The sequence below is a fragment of the Lytechinus pictus genome, chromosome 18, assembly GCF_037042905.1.
Source record: "Lytechinus pictus isolate F3 Inbred chromosome 18, Lp3.0, whole genome shotgun sequence".
In the NCBI taxonomy this organism is placed as follows: domain Eukaryota; kingdom Metazoa; phylum Echinodermata; class Echinoidea; order Temnopleuroida; family Toxopneustidae; genus Lytechinus; species Lytechinus pictus.
In genome coordinates this window covers 17,436,709-17,458,031 of record NC_087262.1, presented here as the reverse complement: position 1 = coordinate 17,458,031, position 21,323 = coordinate 17,436,709, and the positions used below count along the sequence as shown (strand labels likewise).

Here is a 21,323-nt window from a genome sequence, read left to right as displayed (position 1 = left end):
GCATGTTTCCATTTTCATTATACACTGAAATATATGGTCAATTGACCGGCATGTTTCCATTTTCATTATACACTGAAATATATGGTCAATTGACTGGCATGTTTCCATTTTCATTATACACTTGAACATATATGGTCATGCAATCGACCGGCATGTTTCCATTTTCATGATACACTTGAACATACAGTCAAATTGACCGGCATGTTTCCATTTTCATTATACACTTGAACATATATGGTGCATGCAATCGACCGGCATGTTTCCATTTTCATGATACACTTGAACATACAGTCAAATTGACCGGCATGTTTCCATTTTCATGATACACTTGAATTAACATACAGTCAAATTGACCGGCATGTTTCCATTTTCATGATACACTTGAACATACAGTCAAATTGACCGGCATGTTTCCATTTTCATTATACACTGAAATATATGGTCAATTGACCGGCATGTTTCCATTTCATTATACACTTGAACATATTGTCAATTGACTGGCATGTTTCCATTTTCATTATACACTTGAACATATGGTCAATATTGACCGGCATGTTTCCATTTTCATTATACACTTGAACATATATGGTCAATTGACCGGCATGTTTCCATTTTCATGATACACTTGAACATACAGTCAAATTGACCGGCATGTTTCCATTTTCATTACACACTGAAATATTTGGTCAATTGACCGGCATGTTTCCATTTTCATTATACACTTGAACATATGGCAATCGACCGGCATGTTTCCATTTTCATTATACACTTAAATATATGGTCAATTGACCAGCATGTTTCCATTTTCATCATACACTGAAATATGTGGTCAATCGACCGACATGATTAAATTTTCAGTATACAATATCCATTGACCAGCATGTTTCTTTTTTCATCATATTACAGTGGATTGTTGTAATGAAACACAAGTGAATTAAGACCCGGCCGGGGTGACTGTCTTTGATTGATATAGATTTAAGACTAAGAGACTGAGGATAACAATATTGAGAAATATACCTTTTTCTAAAAAAATCAAATAATTTGAATTGTATTTGAAGGGATCAGCTTGCAAAGAGAGTCTATTATAAACCCACAGAGCTGTCCAACTTTTCACACTTAAACACACAACAAAATAAACCCATCCCAGATCTCACGTCATTTGTGCTGACGTGTGTTGTTATTGTAAGATTAAAATCAATAAAACGACTGGTTTCTACTCTATGCTCACACGTCCATAGAACACATGTACAGACTGTGTATATGCTTCGCATCACACGAACACACGCGATACACACACAGGCTCCGCACTGTCTTAACTGACCAATCAGAGAACGACTTGAGAATGGAAACCCGTCGGTCGCTAGCCAGCAGTTGGAAATCAAGCTGTAAATTCGGGGCAATTTATTTGATGTAAACATGAAGGAATCAGCTGATCAATCAACTCAAAGTGGCGATGAAATTCTCAAGAATTTTTTCTCCGGAGGTAAGATTAAATCAATTTTCTTAAAATGAAAAATAGGGCTTTGACTGTGCTGCTTGTCCCGAGTGATTCTGGCTTTTGCGCGTTCTTGAGCGGTTCAAGCAAGTCAATTGCCCCCGAGCTGAGGCGACAGATGCCGTGGCGTGCGATGTGCCTGTACTAGTGTTACTTAGTGTTACCGCCCGCTAGCTTCCGCGTCTTTTGTAAAAACTGTAAAGTGTAAAATGCCTGGCTTGCCAATATCAAGCAATAATATTTCTGTTGGCTTGCTTGGCGTGCATTGCATGTATGGAGCAGTGTTGAAATTACTTTTTATTTTAGTGAGCCATTTTGAAGAAGAAAAAAGAGAGCCATTGTTCATTACCAGAGCTGCAGAGCCATTTTCAGTTTTTACTTTTTGAGTCATTTCATGCATTGTCAACTTCATTGACATTGATTTATTAAATTATTGCTTTTTTTTTCATGATTCAACGCATGCCACGGTTTAGCAGCATCGCAGTTTGTCCTGCTTGTTACAAATTTATTTAATGTTTAACATTTTCATTTAGCCTAGACACTCGGCTGGCAGCCGTCTGCTTCGAGGAGTTTTTAAACATTTTTTTTCCATTTCTCCTCGTACACAGACGGCTCGTGATCGTGCAGCCGCCATTAGATTACTGATTAGGGGGTTAAAAATGCAAAATCCCCCCATTTGGCAACGGGGCTCATTGATTGTTTTCTTTATTTCATAAAAATATATGAAAAGAACTGGACCAAAATAAAGATTATTTTTCCGTTTTGGCCTTAAATCATTTTAAATGCACCAAAACGGGGAAAAAATAAACTTAAAAAGACCAAAAACAGTGACTTACTTCGGCTGTCGCGCAACTTCACTTCCCTGGTTTATCCAGACTTAATACATAAACATATGGCAATTGAGTCCTGTGGCTGTACAGATCGAGTTAGAACTTTGGTCTCTGTAATTGGTGAGTGGAGCCAACGAAGATCAGCGGAACAACCAATAAAACAGAGTCCGAAGCTTTCGGTAGACCTACATTTAGCCTAATTGACATTTTGTATTCATCCTCATTAATTTATTTGTTAAATGATTATTTGATTTATTATTCATGTTAATGTTTATTGTTTGCATCTCATGTATATTACATCAACTGGACGTTCTTTTACATCTTTTTCAATCAAATTTAATAGGATGAAGTTTATCCTATCAAATTTGAACAGCATTTGTACTCAGTTAGAGAAACTAGAAATCCTTTTCATAATTTTTAATTTCTTTAATTGACATAAACTCATTTGAAAATTATCTTATGAAATATTGAATGCATTGCAGCCTGACAGTGACAGCTACATGTAACATCAACATGTCAACTTATTTCACAAGCTAAGCTACGCTTACGCTAGCGCAGCTACTACTAGAACTAGCACAGCTACTACTAGAACTAGCACAGCTCACAGTCATCACCGCAACACAGGCGGGTATGAAACTGCATTAGCACCATTACATGTACATACTAAGGCACTGACTGTTACCAAAAAATCGGGGCTGAAAATCCTAATTTCGCCCTTCAAATTGCGGGATCCGTGCCATATTTCCAGAGCGCCCGGTGGCTTAGTTCAGATTTAAGAAGTGGGTTGCCTAAAAATTAGGCTAAAATGAAAAAATCTGTGATTTTGTTCTGAGTTCACAAACTTTATTTTCTACTTTTTAGGATGGTATCTTAAAAAACAATATAAAAGCAAATTTTTCACTTTCAAAGTTACAGCAAGACAGGTGCCGCGCAGCATTTTGAAAAATAGTACCCGGGGATATCGGAGTTTCAGTGAACTGGATACGTATTTTCTAAAGCGCCGCGTCCTTGATTCTAAAAAGTCCACTCAGTTACACGTCAGAAAGCGACAATGCATGGAAGTAAAAACTGCAGCTGTCCTGGCCTGGCTGTCTGGCTACTATGCAGGTGAGGATGGGAGACTGGATGGGCGCGGACAAAAGCAATTTTCATGTTGGGAGTCGCTCCACACTTTTAAGCAGTTGCGAGAGCGATTCAAAAGCACATGAGAGCGGAATCACTTGTCTCTCCTGTCTATTTTCAATGCTGGTATGGAGTGGTCAGGTGCAGAAATACGGGATAGGTCTAGATCTACTCCATGTTCAATGTCAGATCAGGGCCCCGTCTTACAAAGAGTTACGATTGATCTGATCAATCGCAACTATGGAAGGCCAGCAACGTCAACATGTATTATTCATGTTTGTTCAAAATATTTTCTATGTATATTCATACATTCATTGTTTTCTTGAAAATTCACTGTGCTTCTCTTTGTTTACAAAAGACGTTGTGCAAATTTCCTATAGAAAAAATTATGACACTGATGGATTTCCATAGAGTTACGATTGATTGGATCACTCGTTGTAAGACAGAGCCCAGTTATGTATTGAGCAGAGGCATGAGATTGAAAGGTTTAAAAACAAGTGTGAGAAAACAAGCTTTTAGAATTTAGTCACCGAGTAGTTAAGTTTACCAGGAGGCTCCCAGAGATTAAAGTTCATGCACTAACATGCTTAATCTCCACGAAGCCAGGGATTGCGCCCCATTCATGTACACACACCGTCGTTATTTCCATGATTAAGCCTCCTCAAAATCCCAACTTCTCTTTAAGATTTCTAGCACTAAGTTACTAGTATGTAAATAGACTACAACTTCATCCAACCCCCTTAGACACTAATGAACTACTTTTTATGCAAAAATTAATATCAAAATTAAGGAAAAGATTATAAGAAGATGAGCAGTTACTCACAGATGTTTTGTCGCCATCTTGTCATCTTTGTTATCATAGCCTAGCTACAAGATGCGTATAGAGGGCGGTAACATCATGAGCAGTGCTTGATGGCCGTGCCGTGGCCGAGTGATCTAAGGCGCCTGGCTATACATAGAAAGTTTGATCCCCGGCCGCGGCACATATGCTCTGTGAAATTAAGAGCAATCTAGATAAAATTCCTTGCTCAGACGTATAGGTGCCCTCCCTGATATTGAATACTGGCCTTTCACATTTCTAGTCAGACACCCTGAGATGGGACTACATTCAGGGATTAGATACTGGTTTTAATTTTTTAGAAAACGTGCGTACACACTTGGTGGCCCGGTTTGGCTACCAAAGTTTTGCTAAATTATAATGTTTTCTTTTGTTTTATGGCCACCAAAGTTGCTTTGCGGGCCATGAAAAATATGATATTGATGATTTTGGTGGACCGATCGGGCCACCAAGAAAAAAGGTTAGTGTGGAGCCTTGCCCTACCCCATTTGAACTCAATAATCTTACACCTGTAAATGCTTATTTTCTTTTAGGTATGGCTGGATGTTGTGCCAAGACTGTTATTGCTCCACTGGACAGGGTCAAAATCTTACTACAGGCAAGACATAAACACTTCCAGCACTTGGGTAAGAATATAACCGGCTAGAGTCATATACTTTCATACCTGGAGGGGAAGGGGGCAACTGAAGAAACCATGAAAGAAGCAAGTGGTGTAGTAACCCCGGGAGCTCACCGTGCATTTACTCATACTCACGGGACTAGGGTAGATTGTGGTCACAATAACTAGGAAAGTAAATTGTGAAAACAGAAATTATGCACTTACCACAATTATATGGATGAAGGTCTATCAGAATGGCCGTTCGAGACCGGTACCGAGGGTGTAGGGCGCATGCGCGAATTTGACCAAGTCGATATGCGCTAGTGCTATAGCCTCGGTCTCGATCGGCCATTTTGTTTTGAATTCTGAAAGGGGAGCTACCGCGACAGAACTTTTCGTTTTTTGAGGTTCCAGTCTGTGCCTCGATGTCAGGATACTGCCACACGATAGACCTTCATCCATATAATCGTGGTAAGTGCATAATTTCTTTTTTCACAATTTACTTTCCTAGTTATTGTGACCACAATCTACCCTAGTCCCGTGAGTATGAGTAAATGCACGGTGAGCTCCTGGGCTCCGGCCCGCTTTCGGGCCGGAGAGAGCTCCCTGGGTTAGTGGTGTAGGAGAATAGGAGGGTTGGGTTGAGGGAGGAAGATGGTTGGGGGGGGGGTGACCAAAGAAACCATGAAAGAAGCAAGTGGTGTAGGAGAATAGGAGGGTTGGGTTGAGGGAGGAAGGTGGTCGGGGGGGGGGGTGACCAAAGAAACCACGAAAGAAGCAAGTGGTGTAGAATAGGAGGGTTGGGTTGAGGAGGAGGTTGCACTGAATAGAGTAAAGTAGAGGGAGAGGGCGAGGATGATCTCTGTGAGTGAGAGGTGAATCCAGCCACCCTTGTAGCAGGGAGTAAACTGGATTTAAAACCTGGATTACTATACTGCCCTGAATTGAGATTTTAGGCTGCTTCCTGTTCAAAGATGCAGACATGTGTTCTTATTAGTAATACTGATGACAATCACAACTATGTACTTTAATGAAAAAGTTCACCTGGCTGGTGTGATGAAATGAGAAAACATTTTTTTTTTCACAATCATAAAGCTTCACCTTGCAAGGTAAAATTTTGCAAGTTTTTACTTTTACAATGCACACATTTGTATGAATTCATCATTGTAAATATGTTAATTTTTATACTCGTATTCCTTATTGTAAATGTGTTCATTTTATACGCATATTCATTATTGTAAATGTGTTCATTTTTATACACATTAATTGTAAATATGTTCATTTTATACGCAAATTCATGATTGTAAATATGTTCTTGTTGAGATTCTCGTACTCCCATTCGGGGTCGATAGAGTTTAATAAAATCTTATCTTATGGCTGCACGCTTCATCAGACCGCTGTCACAGATGGGTGATTCAGCACTTCAAGTCATTAGACTGGTATACTTTCTTTCTCCATTGAACTTGAGTAATGTTTTTTTTTTTTCCTTTTGAATGACAGGTGTGTGGTCCTCAATAAATGAGGTAGTGGAACATGAGGGATACCGGGCTCTCTATAAAGGCAATGGAGCGATGATGGTCAGGATATTCCCATATGGGGCAATCCAGTTTATGACGTATGAATGGTGTAAGAAGGTGAGATATCACTGGGGAGAGTAAAGGGAATGGAGAGAAGAGCATACTGTTATCTGAAACGTTGTATGGCGAAACGACAGTATGAAACCCATTTCAGAAAAATTTGACTTCATAATTTACCATAATTGTCAATTTTTGTCCAAAAATTGGTCTAGTGGTCGTGGTCTAGTGGTTCTGACTCTCGCCTTTCAAACAGAGGGTTGTGGGTTCGAATCCTAGCCATGGCATGTTTTCCTTCAGCAAGAAATTTATCCACACTGTGCTGCACTCAACCCAGGTGAGGTAAATGGGTACCGGCAGGAAATAATTCCTCAAAAAGTTGTGTGCACCTGAATCGGTAGCCTAGCTTAGCCGGGTAATAATAATAGCAGGGACCGGAGGGAGAACAGTTTTCAGAACTGTAGTATATACCGTTATTATTATTACTATTATTATTAAACCTTTGCAAGAATTTTATTGCTTAAAGAAATGTAGGGAAGCCCAAGACAGTTGCTTAACATTCTTATATAACAATGTTCATACAATGAGTAGCATGCAAAAAGTTATTATTAATAATTGTTTTTATTTATTGTAAAACTGTATTGTAGATCTTGTGTGGTCAGTATTAATGGAATTGATGCAATAAGGAGATTTTCTATTCATTTTATTTCAGAAAACTAAAATGAAGCTGTTATCTGGATCATTGGCAGGTAAATAGATATACACTTGCCATTTTGGGGGTATTTTTTACATATTAGATTTGTATTTGTGTCCTGTGAATATTATTGAGTTTTTTGTTTCCACATGGTCTCCTGTAGATTTGGTCTAATTACCTTTTGCTCCGATTGCCACTTGTTCTAATACTCACTAGGTCTAACTATCATTTAGTCCAATGCCCGGATCATGTAATTTTAATAACAATGATAATAATCCTGCTTAATACATCGGAACAACGTGTCTAAACACTTTACAGATATATTATTACCCCGTTCATCAGATTCAATCGGTCACTCCCGCACACAATGTGTGCACATCCTCCACTCCCTAGGGAGTATTCCAGTCAGTCGCCGGTGAGGTGCACACAGTACTGGACAAGCTACAATGACTTTCACATCCTACCAGGTACCCATTTAGCACCTGGATCGAGAGTGGCAAAGTGTGGATTAACACCTTGCCAAAGGATGCTAGACCGCGATGGGATTCGAACACATGACCCTCTGTTTACAAGGCGAGAGTCAGAACCGCTACACCACGGCTCCTCTACAATTTTAATAACTTTATCTACTCATTCTTTTGCACTTTGTTACGTCAAAATTTGTTCGTAACTCATCTATTTACATAGACTATGAGGTGTTAGACCAAGATGGTATTATATCAAATGGGTATAGACTAACTTGAAAATAGAGAAAGTGGTATATGGCCTGTATGGTAAATTGACCGAAATTAATGTTTAGTAGATGAACTGGTTGTACAGTAGGTGAACTATGATTAGACTGTAGGATGAGACCAAATAGAAAACAAAGGCCCGAATTCACAAAGGTGGTTTTGAAAACCCACGGTTAAATCCATGTTTTATGCAGATTTCCTGTATAAATTACGCTTAATTTAGCGCGTATCGGGCGCGTGTATAAAAAATGTCCAATGCTGATGCGCGCTTTTGTTACAGTGCGCCAAATTGACGCCTGTTGCCATGGTTATCCATGCTATTTCATTCATGAGTCCACTCTTCAAACAGTGGACTCATGAATAAATTAGCGTACATGTATGTAACCATGGTAACAGGCGTCAATTTGGCGCACTGTGAAAAAAGCGCGCATCAACATTGGACATTTTTATACACGCGCCCGATACGCCCTAAATTAAGCGTAATTTATACAGGAAATCTGCATAAACCATGGATTCAACCGTTGGTTTTCAAAACCACCTTTGTGAATTCAGGCCAAAGTGGTTGTAGACCAAGTGGCTATTTATAACAAGATCACTATCTGCAATTCAAATTGAATGATTGTCCTAGCTTTGAATTGTTATTGCAAATTTGTTATAACATGTTTTATGAAACAGGGTCCCCCAGGGAGCTAAAATTAAGCACTCTGCCTCTGATTTTCACTGACAAATTTAATTTTTTTTAATTTTTAATCTACCATTAAGACCTGATATTGTTACGCTTTTTCACAGGGTTAGCAGCTGTTATCTGTACCTATCCCTTGGACATGATAAGGGCTCGGCTGGCATATCAAAGTAGAGGAGAGAGGAAGTATCAAGGGATCATCCATACCTTCTACACAATATGGCATCATGTAAGTATAAAAAAAACGGCTAGCAATGACATTGGGACTAACCATTCAATTCGAGTGTAAGATATTGTTCAAAAGGAAAGATCACCGGGAGTCCCGGACCTCTTGTTTATTTCAATAATCCAGAAAAATGAGAGAATATGACAGAATGTTTGATGAAAAGCCATCCAAGTATAGTAGTTATGAATTTTTAAAGTTTTTATTTTGTGACTTCACATGCGGCCTGCTGCCCCACATATCATGTATGTAAAACAATGTGTCTGATGACACATTGAATGCACATTTAAAATCTTTATTTTGTATTTGTTTGATTGATATTACATGACATATGGGCAGCTGCTTTCATATATGACATCAGATAATTAAAACTTTAAACTTCCAATACCGGCTGCACAGAAATGTTATTAGTTCTAACTTTGTGCTAATTCTGATAGTTCTGATACAACTGCTAGTTCTGATACAACTGATGCAAATTTTGCAGATATTATATGCCTGATTTCTCAAGGCATTATTTACATCTTGGATCAAAGTTTGACATTATCATCCAAAAGATGTGACTTGGCCTAGTGTTAGTGCTCTGTTAGCGCTAACAACGTTTCTGTTCTGCTGGCTCAAAAGTATATTACTATTTTAGCCAAAATTTAATCAATACTCTCTCTATTTTGTCTGTTTTTATCAAAACCATTATTACTCGAGGGTTGACTTCCCCTTTCAAAGAGCTTTGATATTTAGGTGGGTGCGTCGTGGTCTAGTGGTTCTGACTCTCGCCTTTCAAACAGAGGGTCGTGGGTTCGAATCCTAGCCATGGCGTGTTTTCCTTCAGCAAGAAATTTATCCACACTGTGCTGCACTCGACCCAGGTGAGGTAATGGGTACCGGCAGGAAGTAATTCCTCAAAAAGCTGTGTGCACCAGAATCGGTAGACTAGCTTAGCCGGGGTAATATAGGAGCGCCTTGAACACCTAGCAAGGTGGATACGTGCGCTATACAAATACTATATTATTTATTTATTTATTATCATTTCTTTAAATTCTGATTATTTGATTCAAGCTAAAGTCTCATACATGAAAGAGATTTCAATTTTTTTAATGATCTTTTCCAAAATATCCATGACATAATACAGTGAGTGACCTGTTGGGGCATATTTCATCACAGTCCGCTTGTGCCTCCTCTTTTCCTATTGCCCCTGTTTAGAGATTGCATAATTTATATTGACTTTACTTTCTATTCTCAAGTCTGGTTTTAATTATTGAAGTTACAATATCTTCATGTATATAGTAGCTACAATGTATTAATATCTTAGTATTTCAAAAAAATTGGATATTATGCCAGCTAATCCTTTCTTGTTCTTTATGTTTTTGGTTTTTTTTTTGCATTAGGAGGGTCACTTCAAGGCTCTGTACAGGGGAGTAACTCCAACACTCATAGGAATGATTCCATACGCAGGTAAGTATTTTCTCATATTTATATGCTGAGTTCAAAGACCAATAAGGCTTGAGATTTGTAGTATCGTGTAATACAGATATCCTTCGTTATGGGCATAACACATTCTTTAGGGGTTTGGATGAATCATATTCCGCGAGCAAGGAATCTCATGGCTGGAGGCTTGCAAGTCCTTATCTCCAATGATTTGGACCTAAATTCTCAAAGGAGGTTTAACCCCCCCCCTTTTTTTTTTTTTCTGTGCCTGCTTATAATACATATGATTAGTTTTATATTATCTGTAAATGTGCACATTGAAAATATACACTTATTTTTGTCCTCTAGAACTAGGATGAGCTTGAACCCCCCCCCCCCCCCCGGGACATCTGTAAATTTAGGTCTTGAAGTTTTCTGTAATATCTTGCATTTCCCTTGTTGATAGGTGCTGCTTTCTACACATATGAGACAACCAAGATCTTCCTACTGACGAAAGGTCCTCCGCAATTCTCCAAACCTATACCGAACAACCCCAGTGAGAGAATGCTTATCATCCCAGCAAACCTCTGCGTCGGGGGCATAGCAGGTGCAATAGCTCAGACCATCACGTAAGTAATACATTCTTGGAGAAACATTACCATTCTTTGTCCAAAACGATACCAAACAACTCCACAGAGATGATGCTCATCATCCCAGCAAACCTCTGTGTCGGGGGCATAGCAGGTGCAATAGCTCAGACCATCACGTAAGTAATACATTCTTAGAGAAACATTACCATTCTTTGTCCAAAACGATACCAAACAACTCCACAGAGATGATGCTCATCATCCCAGCAAACCTCTGCGTCGGGGGCATAGCAGGTGCAATAGCTCAGACCATCACGTAAGTAATACATTCTTAGAGAAACATTACCATTCTTTGTCCAAAACGATACCAAACAACTCCACAGAGATGATGCTCATCATCCCAGCAAACCTCTGCGTCGGGGGCATAGCAGGTGCAATAGCTCAGACCATCACGTAAGTAATACATTCTTAGAGAAACATTACCATTCTTTGTCCAAAACGATACCAAACAACTCCACAGAGATGATGCTCATCATCCCAGCAAACCTCTGTGTCGGGGGCATAGCAGGTGCAATAGCTCAGACCATCACGTAAGTAATACATTCTTAGAGAAACATTACCATTCTTTGTCCAAAACGGTACCAAACAACTCCACAGAGATGATGCTTATCATCCCAGCAAACCTCTGCATCGGGGGCATAGCAGGTGCAATAGCTCAGACCATCACGTAAGTAATACATTCTTAGAGAAACATTACCGTTCTTTGTCCAAAACGGTACCAAACAACTCCACAGAGATGATGCTCATCATCCCAGCAAACCTCTGTGTCGGGGGCATTGCAGGTGCAATAGCTCAGACCATCACGTAAGTAATACATTCTTAGAGAAACATTACCATTCTTTGTCCAAAACGATACCAAACAACTCCACAGAGATGATGCTCATCATCCCAGCAAACCTCTGTGTCGGGGGCATAGCAGGTGCAATAGCTCAGACCATCACGTAAGTAATACATTCTTAGAGAAACATTACCATTCTTTGTCCAAAACGGTACCAAACAACTCCACAGAGATGATGCTTATCATCCCAGCAAACCTCTGCATCGGGGGCATAGCAGGTGCAATAGCTCAGACCATCACGTAAGTAATACATTCTTAGAGAAACATTACCGTTCTTTGTCCAAAACGGTACCAAACAACTCCACAGAGATGATGCTTATCATCCCAGCAAACCTCTGCATCGGGGGCATAGCAGGTGCAATAGCTCAGACCATTACGTAAGTAATACATTCTTAGAGAAACATTACCATTCTTTGTCCAAAACGATACCAAACAACTCCACAGAGATGATGCTTATCATCCCAGCAAACCTCTGCGTCGGGGGCATAGCAGGTGCAATAGCTCAGACCATCACGTAAGTAATGCATTCTTAGAGAAACATTACCGTTCTTTGTCCAAAACGGTACCAAACAACTCCACAGAGATGATGCTCATCATCCCAGCAAACCTCTGTGTCGGGGGCATTGCAGGTGCAATAGCTCAGACCATCACGTAAGTAATGCATTCTTAGAGAAACATTACCATCCTTTGTCCAAAACGGTACCAAACAACTCCACAGAGATGATGCTTATCATCCCAGCAAACCTCTGTGTCGGGGGCATTGCAGGTGCAATAGCTCAGACCATCACGTAAGTAATACATTCTTAGAGAAACATTACCATTCTTTGTCCAAAACGGTACCAAACAACTCCACAGAGATGATGCTCATCATCCCAGCAAACCTCTGTGTCGGGGGGAATAGCAGGTGCAATAGATCAGACCATCACGTAAGTAATACATTCTTAGAGAAACGTTACCATTCTTTGTCCAAAACGGTACCAAACAACTCCACAGAGATGATGCTCATCATCCCAGCAAACCTCTGCGTCGGGGGGAGTAGCAGGTCCAATAGCTCAGACCATCACGTAAGTAATACATTCTTAGAGAAACATTACCATTCTTTGTCCAAAACGATACCAAACAACTCCAGTGAGAGAATGCTCATCATCCCAGCAAACCTCTGTGTCGGGGGCATAGCAGGTGCAATAGCTCAGACCATCACGTAAGTAATGCATTCTTGGAGAAACGTTACCATTCTTTGTCCAAAACGATACCAAACAACTCCACAGAGATGATGCTCATCATCCCAGCAAACCTCTGCGTCGGGGGCATAGCAGGTGCAATAGCTCAGACCATCACGTAAGTAATGCATTCTTGGAGAAACGTTACCATTCTTTGTCCAAAACGGTACCAAACAACTCCACAGAGATGATGCTCATCATCCCAGCAAACCTCTGCGTCGGGGGCATAGCAGGTGCAATAGCTCAGACCATCACGTAAGTAATACATTCTTAGAGAAACATTACCATTCTTTGTCCAAAACGATACCAAACAACTCCACAGAGATGATGCTCATCATCCCAGCAAACCTCTGCGTCGGGGGCATAGCAGGTGCAATAGCTCAGACCATTACGTAAGTAATACATTCTTAGAGAAACATTACCATTCTTTGTCCAAAACGGTACCAAACAACTCCACAGAGATGATGGCCATCATCCCAGCAAACCTTTGTGTCGGGGGCATAGCAGGTGCAATAGCTCAGACCATCACGTAAGTAATACATTCTTAGAGAAACATTACCATTCTTTGTCCAAAACGATACCAAACAACTCCAGTGAGAGAATGCTCATCATCCCAGCAAACCTCTGTGTCGGGGGCATAGCAGGTGCAATAGCTCAGACCATTACGTAAGTAATACATTCTTAGAGAAACATTACCATTCTTTGTCCAAAACGATACCAAACAACTCCACAGAGATGATGCTCATCATCCCAGCAAACCTCTGCGTCGGGGGCATAGCAGGTGCAATAGCTCAGACCATCACGTAAGTAATACATTCTTAGAGAAACATTACCATTCTTTGTCCAAAACGATACCAAACAACTCCACAGAGATGATGCTCATCATCCCAGCAAACCTCTGCGTCGGGGGCATAGCAGGTGCAATAGCTCAGACCATCACGTAAGTAATGCATTCTTAGAGAAACATTACCATTCTTTGTCCAAAACGGTACCAAACAACTCCACAGAGATGATGCTCATCATCCCAGCAAACCTCTGCGTCGGGGGGAGTAGCAGGTCCAATAGCTCAGACCATTACGTAGGATAAGTGACGAGATATGATTTAAGTTTTACGCTATGAAAGAATGAAATGGTTTCAGCATTGTAATCTGTAGTTACAAGTTATAAGCTGTTAAAATTGGGCCGTTTGGTGTTATTTTTTAGAAACATGCCCTTAGGTATATCTTAATTCAAAAGGGCCTTATGTTCTCACAGGTATCTACAACCGTCTTTTTTTTCGCACATTCTCATATTTCATCATACACGTTAATTGGGAATGTTGGAAAGCTACTGCTGTAAAGATTTATTGCATAAATCTTGCTTTATAGATAAAAGCATTTTTGCAGCTTCTCGCAGACCCATTTCTCTTGTCTATAGTGAAGTGTGAGGATTAGCGATGAAAAAATCTTGGATTCTTGCGGGGAAAGACACGGTCCTAACTTTTGGTGAGGTACCTTATTCATTCATTCATGCTTTTGCTCCATTTTGATAAAAGACGTACATGAACATGTTTTCTCTCTTTGCTTTATGCATTTCAAGAGTTGCTCTCAGGGATGTAATCTGGAGATCGTTAGAGGTGAAAATGCTAACAGAGTAAAGATAGACCCTTACTTTATATGTATTTTGTTTTTCCTTCATATAGCTATCCTCTGGACATGGTGAGAAGAATAATGCAGTTGGGTCATATGGTGCCAAACTCATCAGAGTAAGAATCAAACTTGTTCTTTGCATCCTCCTCATAGGACAATGTCCAATTCCTGCAGCCTGATACAGAGACCCAGGGCCTGTAACACAAAGGTTAGCGATTGATCGTACCCTTGATTTTTACGACTGATTGTACATTGTAGTCTATGGAATCAATCGTAGAAAAATGTTGTACGATCATTGCTAAGCTTAGTGTTACGGGGCCCAGGGCCCGTAACACAAGATTAGGGATTAATCGCTTTAAGAAGTGGCCTATCAAGGTCATCGTTGCATGCGCATTATGCTCAGTAGACTGGCTAGGAGCCAATAAAAATTGTTCATTCAATCAGCAGTTAATCGCTAACCTGTGTGTTGCGGGGCCCAAGGACTTGTCAGATGTTTTATGTGACAGTTGCATACTAACAGTGTTTCACATCCAATCAAATTCAAGGAAAGATGTCAGATCTGAAAACTTGTCAGACCAAAATGTTGATGAAATGCTCCCCAGGAGTTGATTTCATGGAGAGATTTGTCCGTGATTTTCACTGACTAATATCCTCTGAGCCAATCAGATGCAAGGATTTTAGTAGCTTGTAACAAGTTGTCATTGAAAACCACTGACGATTAGTTCTATGAAACGCACCCCGGTATTATTAGATTTATTCAAGGCTCATCTCAGGCTGCCTGACACTTGTCATAAAGTAATTCACATATAGTAATTAGAGTAATTCTTCTCTTGTTGCTATCTTGCTACATGTTTTGTTCAATAATATGAGTAGCATATCAGGATATGTGTTTGTGTACATACATTATGTTTGATGCATTTGTGTGTTTTTATTGAAAGTTACACAAATGAAAAAAAAAAAATTGATTGAAAGTAATAAATAAATGAACCAATTGTAATCTAATTTTAAGGTCAAGATAGACTAGACTATAATATGCAAGCATAAGAAGTAGCGAGTGTGTGACATCGTCAACTCACGCATTTGCATTGTGACCAACTTGCACCGTTTAACGAAAGAATGTAAATTTGCAAACTTTCTCAACTTTTTATTTCACATCTGAGTTTGATTTTTTTTTCAGTGTAGGTCTATGCCTGTTTGATGGTACTTTATTCTTGCAAATCAAAAAGACTTTGCCTTTACAGTGCTCTTCATTAATTCAATTTTGAATATAATTTCTACCTCTTTTCCAGTCGCATCCTACAGAACCTGAAGACTGTCTATGGGGAGCACGGATTCCTAGGACTCTACCGAGGTCTTAGCATCAACTACATCAGGGCAATACCAGCAGCTGCAATATCCTTCACTGTCTTCGAGAAGATGAAGGCCTTCCTCAACACCACATTCCCTCCTGCTTCTAGAGCCAAGTCATGACGATTGCCCCTACGTGGAGCGTCGTCCTTGTCACGCCAACGGCTACTTTGTCTTTGAAGAAGCGAAGGAGGCACGGCTCCCTGCATGAGGTCATGATTAATATGACTTTGATGATACAAATGTGGTCCCTGCACGATATTTCTTTGTCGTTGAAAAGATGAAGGTGGACCAGCTTGTAACACCTAGGTACTGACAGTTGTAATACAATGACTTTGAACACACAAACAGACAGTGGGGAAGTTGTTACTGAGGACAGGTTTAGGAATTATGTATAGCAAGTTTAATCTTTATGCAGTATTCAGGAATATATGATCTGTATTTCCTATTTTTTTAAAGTCTTTCTGTCTAATTTTCATCTCTCTCTTTCTATCAATAACTCCCATGATATTTATGGGGTTTGTGAATTTCCTCCTGTGTTCCTACACATATATATATCGAAACTTGTCAAGGTTGGGATTGAACGAAAATATGAAAGTTACACTTTTATGTATTCAGCTTGCGTAATGATACATATTGCTAAAAGTTTAGCTTGCTTAATGATGCATATTGCTCAAATATGCAGGCTTGCCTAGGGATACAGAATAAAGCTTAAAATGTGATAATGACAACTCAAAGCGCAAATGCCTGCGATAGTTAATTTTTACAAGTTTCAACATTTTCAAACTGTCCTTATGAAGAATAATATAATATAATAATAACAACGCGTCTCGGAATAGAATATTTCAAGATAGATGGCTCTATATAAATGCCTATTATTATTATTAATAAAGTAAATTTGCCTCTTTTTCATTCAAGCACGACTTACCTCGCTTTAAAAAAAAGCTTGAGATTCTAAGAATTGCACTGTTGCTCTCATTACACTTGCAGTCACAAAACCTGCAGCAATTGCCATTTGCTGCATTCAGATTCCTGTTCGCCCGTCAATTGCATTGTATGGTAGCTGATTATGAATAGATATGCAATAGCATGTCTTATACCCTGAAAATGTGCCATCCTTACGGGGATCAGGTAAATTCTACATAGCAGTAATTCCCAGCAGCATATAGGTAAAGGCGGAACATGTGATATGCCACCAAAGTTTCAACTCTGGGATTTACATACAATAGTGGTATCAGTCTGCGACTTTGGCTCAAGAGTTTTGTACCTTGGGGCCTTTTCATAAACCTGTTTATTTTTTTCATTGATGTTGGAATAATTGAATGACTGGTCCCTGTTCTTTTGCTGCACTGGATACCTTTAATTTATTAGTTTTAAATGTTCTCTGTAAATGTACATTTTTTATTTTTTATTATCTGAATATGATAAAAGTAACAGGTATGGATCCATGGATTTTTAATTGGTGCCATTTGTCATGTAGAAAAGAAAATTTATTGAAGCATTATTTATTTTAGATAAAACAAATTTTTATCTTTTCACAATCAATTTGGTTTTTACCTTGTGTGAAGATGAAAATTTGTTTTATTTCAGTTCAACCAATCAGATGAATATCTTTATGGACATTATTTATTCTGTTTTTATCCTGACAGCCTCATAGTAAGAACTGTTATAGCCAAACTATTGCCTTTTTATTATGATAAAAGAAATCAAAGTATGAAAGGGCAATAGGAGATACTGTTTTAAAAATACATATTCATTACAACTTTAATATTTTTATAATGAATGCCAAATGTTAGTTCTTATTGAATCTTTGTAATTGTATCATACAATTTTCTATTGATTCATGGTAGAATATTTGAAGATCAATACCAGTTTAATATGGTAATGACCTCGAACAGATTCCAACAAAATGTCCAGCCAAGTGTTTGTATGTATAAATAACAAATATGTGCCAATTGGCTCTGAAAAAATATGTGATTGCTGAGGAATGAGCAAAATAAGCATGGAATTCCATAAAATGTTGGGTATTTTTCCAAGCAATATTAATACACTGTCCCACATATGCCTTTTGGTGTTAGTCATCATAAGAATTATCACTTTCAGCTAAGATTGCGTGATTTCACAAAGATGAGTTGATTTCAATGTACCAGATCTCGATCTATGATAATATGGTGGTAATTAACATTCGTTTTAAAGGTTTTCTCATGAAATAATCGTTTGCTGCAATTACTTTCTTTCACCTTTAAGCTTCTTTATCTTTTTCTGACCAGATTTACCTGTTACTTGGTTCAAATGTGTCTGAAAAGGTGTTCTCTACAGGAGCATTTTGTGGAAAGTTTTTCAGTGATTTTCAGCTCCTGAAAGCTCTTGCAAATCCTTGCATCTAATCAATTGGATGAGAGCAAATTTGTAAGGAGAAACCTTTCTGACAAATCTTTTATGAAATACTTTCTTGGATTTATCACCAGACTCTGAGAACTGCTATAATTTAAATATTATTATTATTAACTATATTTAAATTCAATTTAATTTCAATTAACAAGATAATGATGCATTATGATCTGAAATGCTAGCCAATTAATTATGTATTTGATATACATGTATGTGCTACGGAGGGTGCGTGTGTGTGTGTGTGTATGATAATTTTACTGTCATAAGATAATGTTATTGTAGAGCACTCAAGTACTAAACTCATCTTTATTTTGGGGATTGTGTGGGGTGAAGTGTGTGATACATGTAATGTATGTTTGTATGACTTGGAAATGTCATTGTGGTTATTAATATTTTACTGAACATAATCTTTTTACCCTGTTATTGTCCCTTTCCCCTTTCTTTGACATGTGTATTCTCAACTATTAAAAATGAAATGAATTGTCAGTCGGCCTTTGATGGTGATATCTGGCTATGGATTGTATTATCTATTCTTTATATGATGCATAATATTGATGAAAGTTCCCAGTGTTCCTCAATTCAATCTCAATCTTGATATACTGCAATCTATAACTAAACTTTATCAGGTTCTTGCAATGACTAATGTTTAAACTTGGGAGTATTTCTTGAAAGGAATAATTAATGATTAGTTAGTGATTTCCATTGACTATTTGCTAAAAGCTACTGAAACCCTCGCACCTGATTGGCTCAGAGCAGAAATGCTCCCAGGGTTCCGTGTCATAAAAAATTGTTATAATGAAAAATGCATGATATTTTGTATAACATGTTCACTATCAGCCTTCAAATCGAATGATTTCAGTAGCAGGAAACTATTATTGCATATTCGTTAGTACAGTGTATACAAGTTTTATGAATATAGCCCCAGATTTAACATCAGATACATAATCCGTCTTGTAAATCATATTTTAAAGATTGATTTTATGCTCATCATTTTTGTCAGGATTTGTTTTTATATTAATTTATTCACCAAAGAATACTTTGCAGAGGAATTTCTTGAAAATTGCATTTTGGTGTAAATGGGTGTAGTTTTTTTATTGTTATCTAAGATGATACAATTATGTAATGATGTACATATATGAAACCATATTTAAATGCAATGTCTCAATAAGCTGTCATATATGTGAATAATGAAAAATTATATTTAACATGACTTCAGTATTTGAGTTTGAAGATTTTCTGTTTTGATAGTGATATAATCTCAGTTGATGATGCATGTCATGTCTTTCCTTGCTATTTCTCAACAAAACGTTGGTTTGAATGAAAAGATAAAAAATCAAACAAGCTTACACTGAAAATTTCATCAAAATTGGATGAGAAATGAGAAAGATACGACACCTTAAAATTTTGCTTTATTTCATAAAAACAGTTATATTCACATACTGGTCAGTATGCACATGAGGGATCCAGTGATCTTACACACTATTTATTTTTTTATCATATGAAATTAAAAATATCCGATCTGAACTTGAGCAATTGCCATTGTTCAACCTATTGTGATTTGATGAAGATTCTCGTTATTGTCAAATCTGCAAAAAATAAAACATTGTATAATTTCAATACAATGCAATACAAAGGGAAAACTGAATGTGCAACATCATTGACCCCCTTATTTACATATCACTTATTTGTGCATTTAACCTTTGTGAGAATTAAGCCAAAATCTTAAAAATATAAAAACTTTAAAATTTACATAAGAATTTTATGAAATTGATTTTTTTCTCTCTTTTTCTTTATTCAAATAAACTTTTAATTCGGAGGACTTGGAAAGATGGGAAGGACAGAGAGAATGAATATGCGAGGGTGTTTGTGTATTTGTGTGATATAGAGGGGATTGAGAGGGGATCGAGGGTGGGAGGGGGAATTAGGGGAAGAAGAAAAAAGAATGTGAGCCAGGGGAATAAGGCATGATAGAAAAAATATGATTATGAGGGGGGGGGGGGAGGTTATTGAGAGTTATAAAGGGGGTAAAGGGGGGATGAGAAATATAGCAGGGACTGCAGAATTGTGCATGTTCAACTTACACCCCCCCCCCCCCCACCACCACACACACTTTCAAAAGCATTCCATGACTTGTGCAGAGAGTGTAAGAAATGGTATGGCAGAAAGAAACTTGAGAGAGTGAGAAAGTGAATAAAAATAAAAAGGTAAGACGGGAGGTAAGAAGGAAGAAAGAGATGTAAGAAAGAAAGTAGAAGGGCAGTATATGGTAATAGAAAGGGGACGTGAGAGGGAGTTTACATGATGATAGGATAAAAAATCAGCAGGGGGGTATAAAAGAGGAAGAAAAGAGAAATAGAATTTTGAATTAGAAGAAAAAAAGTCCGGGTCGTGGACTGTTTTCTACCCAATTAATAAGTTGAGGGGGAAAATGACATTGCCTCGTCTTGCCTCTTGCTCTTTAGCACTGCGACTCACGATTAGCGATAGAAATATCCCAGTATGTTTTAATCAGACAGTGAAGAGCGCCATCTCTTCATAATATATATACATGTATATATATTGAATTCTCTTTTTTTGTCACATCATGGGCACTGACGAAGAGTGTGACTTTACCTTTTATTTTGAGAGCTATGCTCCTTTTAAAATCTATGATTTTATTCCACGGCATTTAGATTTTTTTTTTTAGATTTATTTATTTCCACAATCTGGTAAAAATACAGGTACAATAGCATACAAAACACATTAAAAAATACATTCAAACGTGAATACAAAAGGGTACATTATAAATATAGTAAATATTAACAGAAAGTGGTGGGATTAACAATAGGCCTCAAGACCTTTCAATGGTCAATCCCTATAACACAAAAGATTTACCAACACAAAAGATTTACCAAAACGAAAACCAAGGGGGGGGGGGGGACGGATAAGACAAATTAATATGAGTTCAGAAGAAAATTTATAAATGTTCGTTTAAAAGTCGAAAGACTTTGGCAAGATTTCAGGCTACTAGGAAGACTATTTCATATACTCGGTCCTGAATATTTAACGGTTGATCGAGAAAAAT

At 38.1% G+C, this 21,323-nt stretch overlaps 1 protein-coding gene across 1 annotated transcript; it reads left to right on the top strand.

The window, feature by feature from the left end:
• Positions 1-1,318: 1,318 nt before the first annotated feature.
• On the top strand, positions 1,319-19,474 carry LOC129281860 (solute carrier family 25 member 16-like). The gene is made up of 9 exons (XM_064112739.1): positions 1,319-1,483; positions 4,819-4,911; positions 6,384-6,517; positions 7,170-7,206; positions 8,672-8,793; positions 10,170-10,236; positions 10,655-10,817; positions 14,575-14,637; positions 15,811-19,474. Exons 1-9 carry the CDS (start codon positions 1,417-1,419, stop codon positions 15,989-15,991), a joined length of 927 nt encoding a protein of 308 aa, XP_063968809.1. The 5' UTR covers positions 1,319-1,416; the 3' UTR covers positions 15,992-19,474.
• Positions 19,475-21,323: the final 1,849 nt, after the last annotated feature.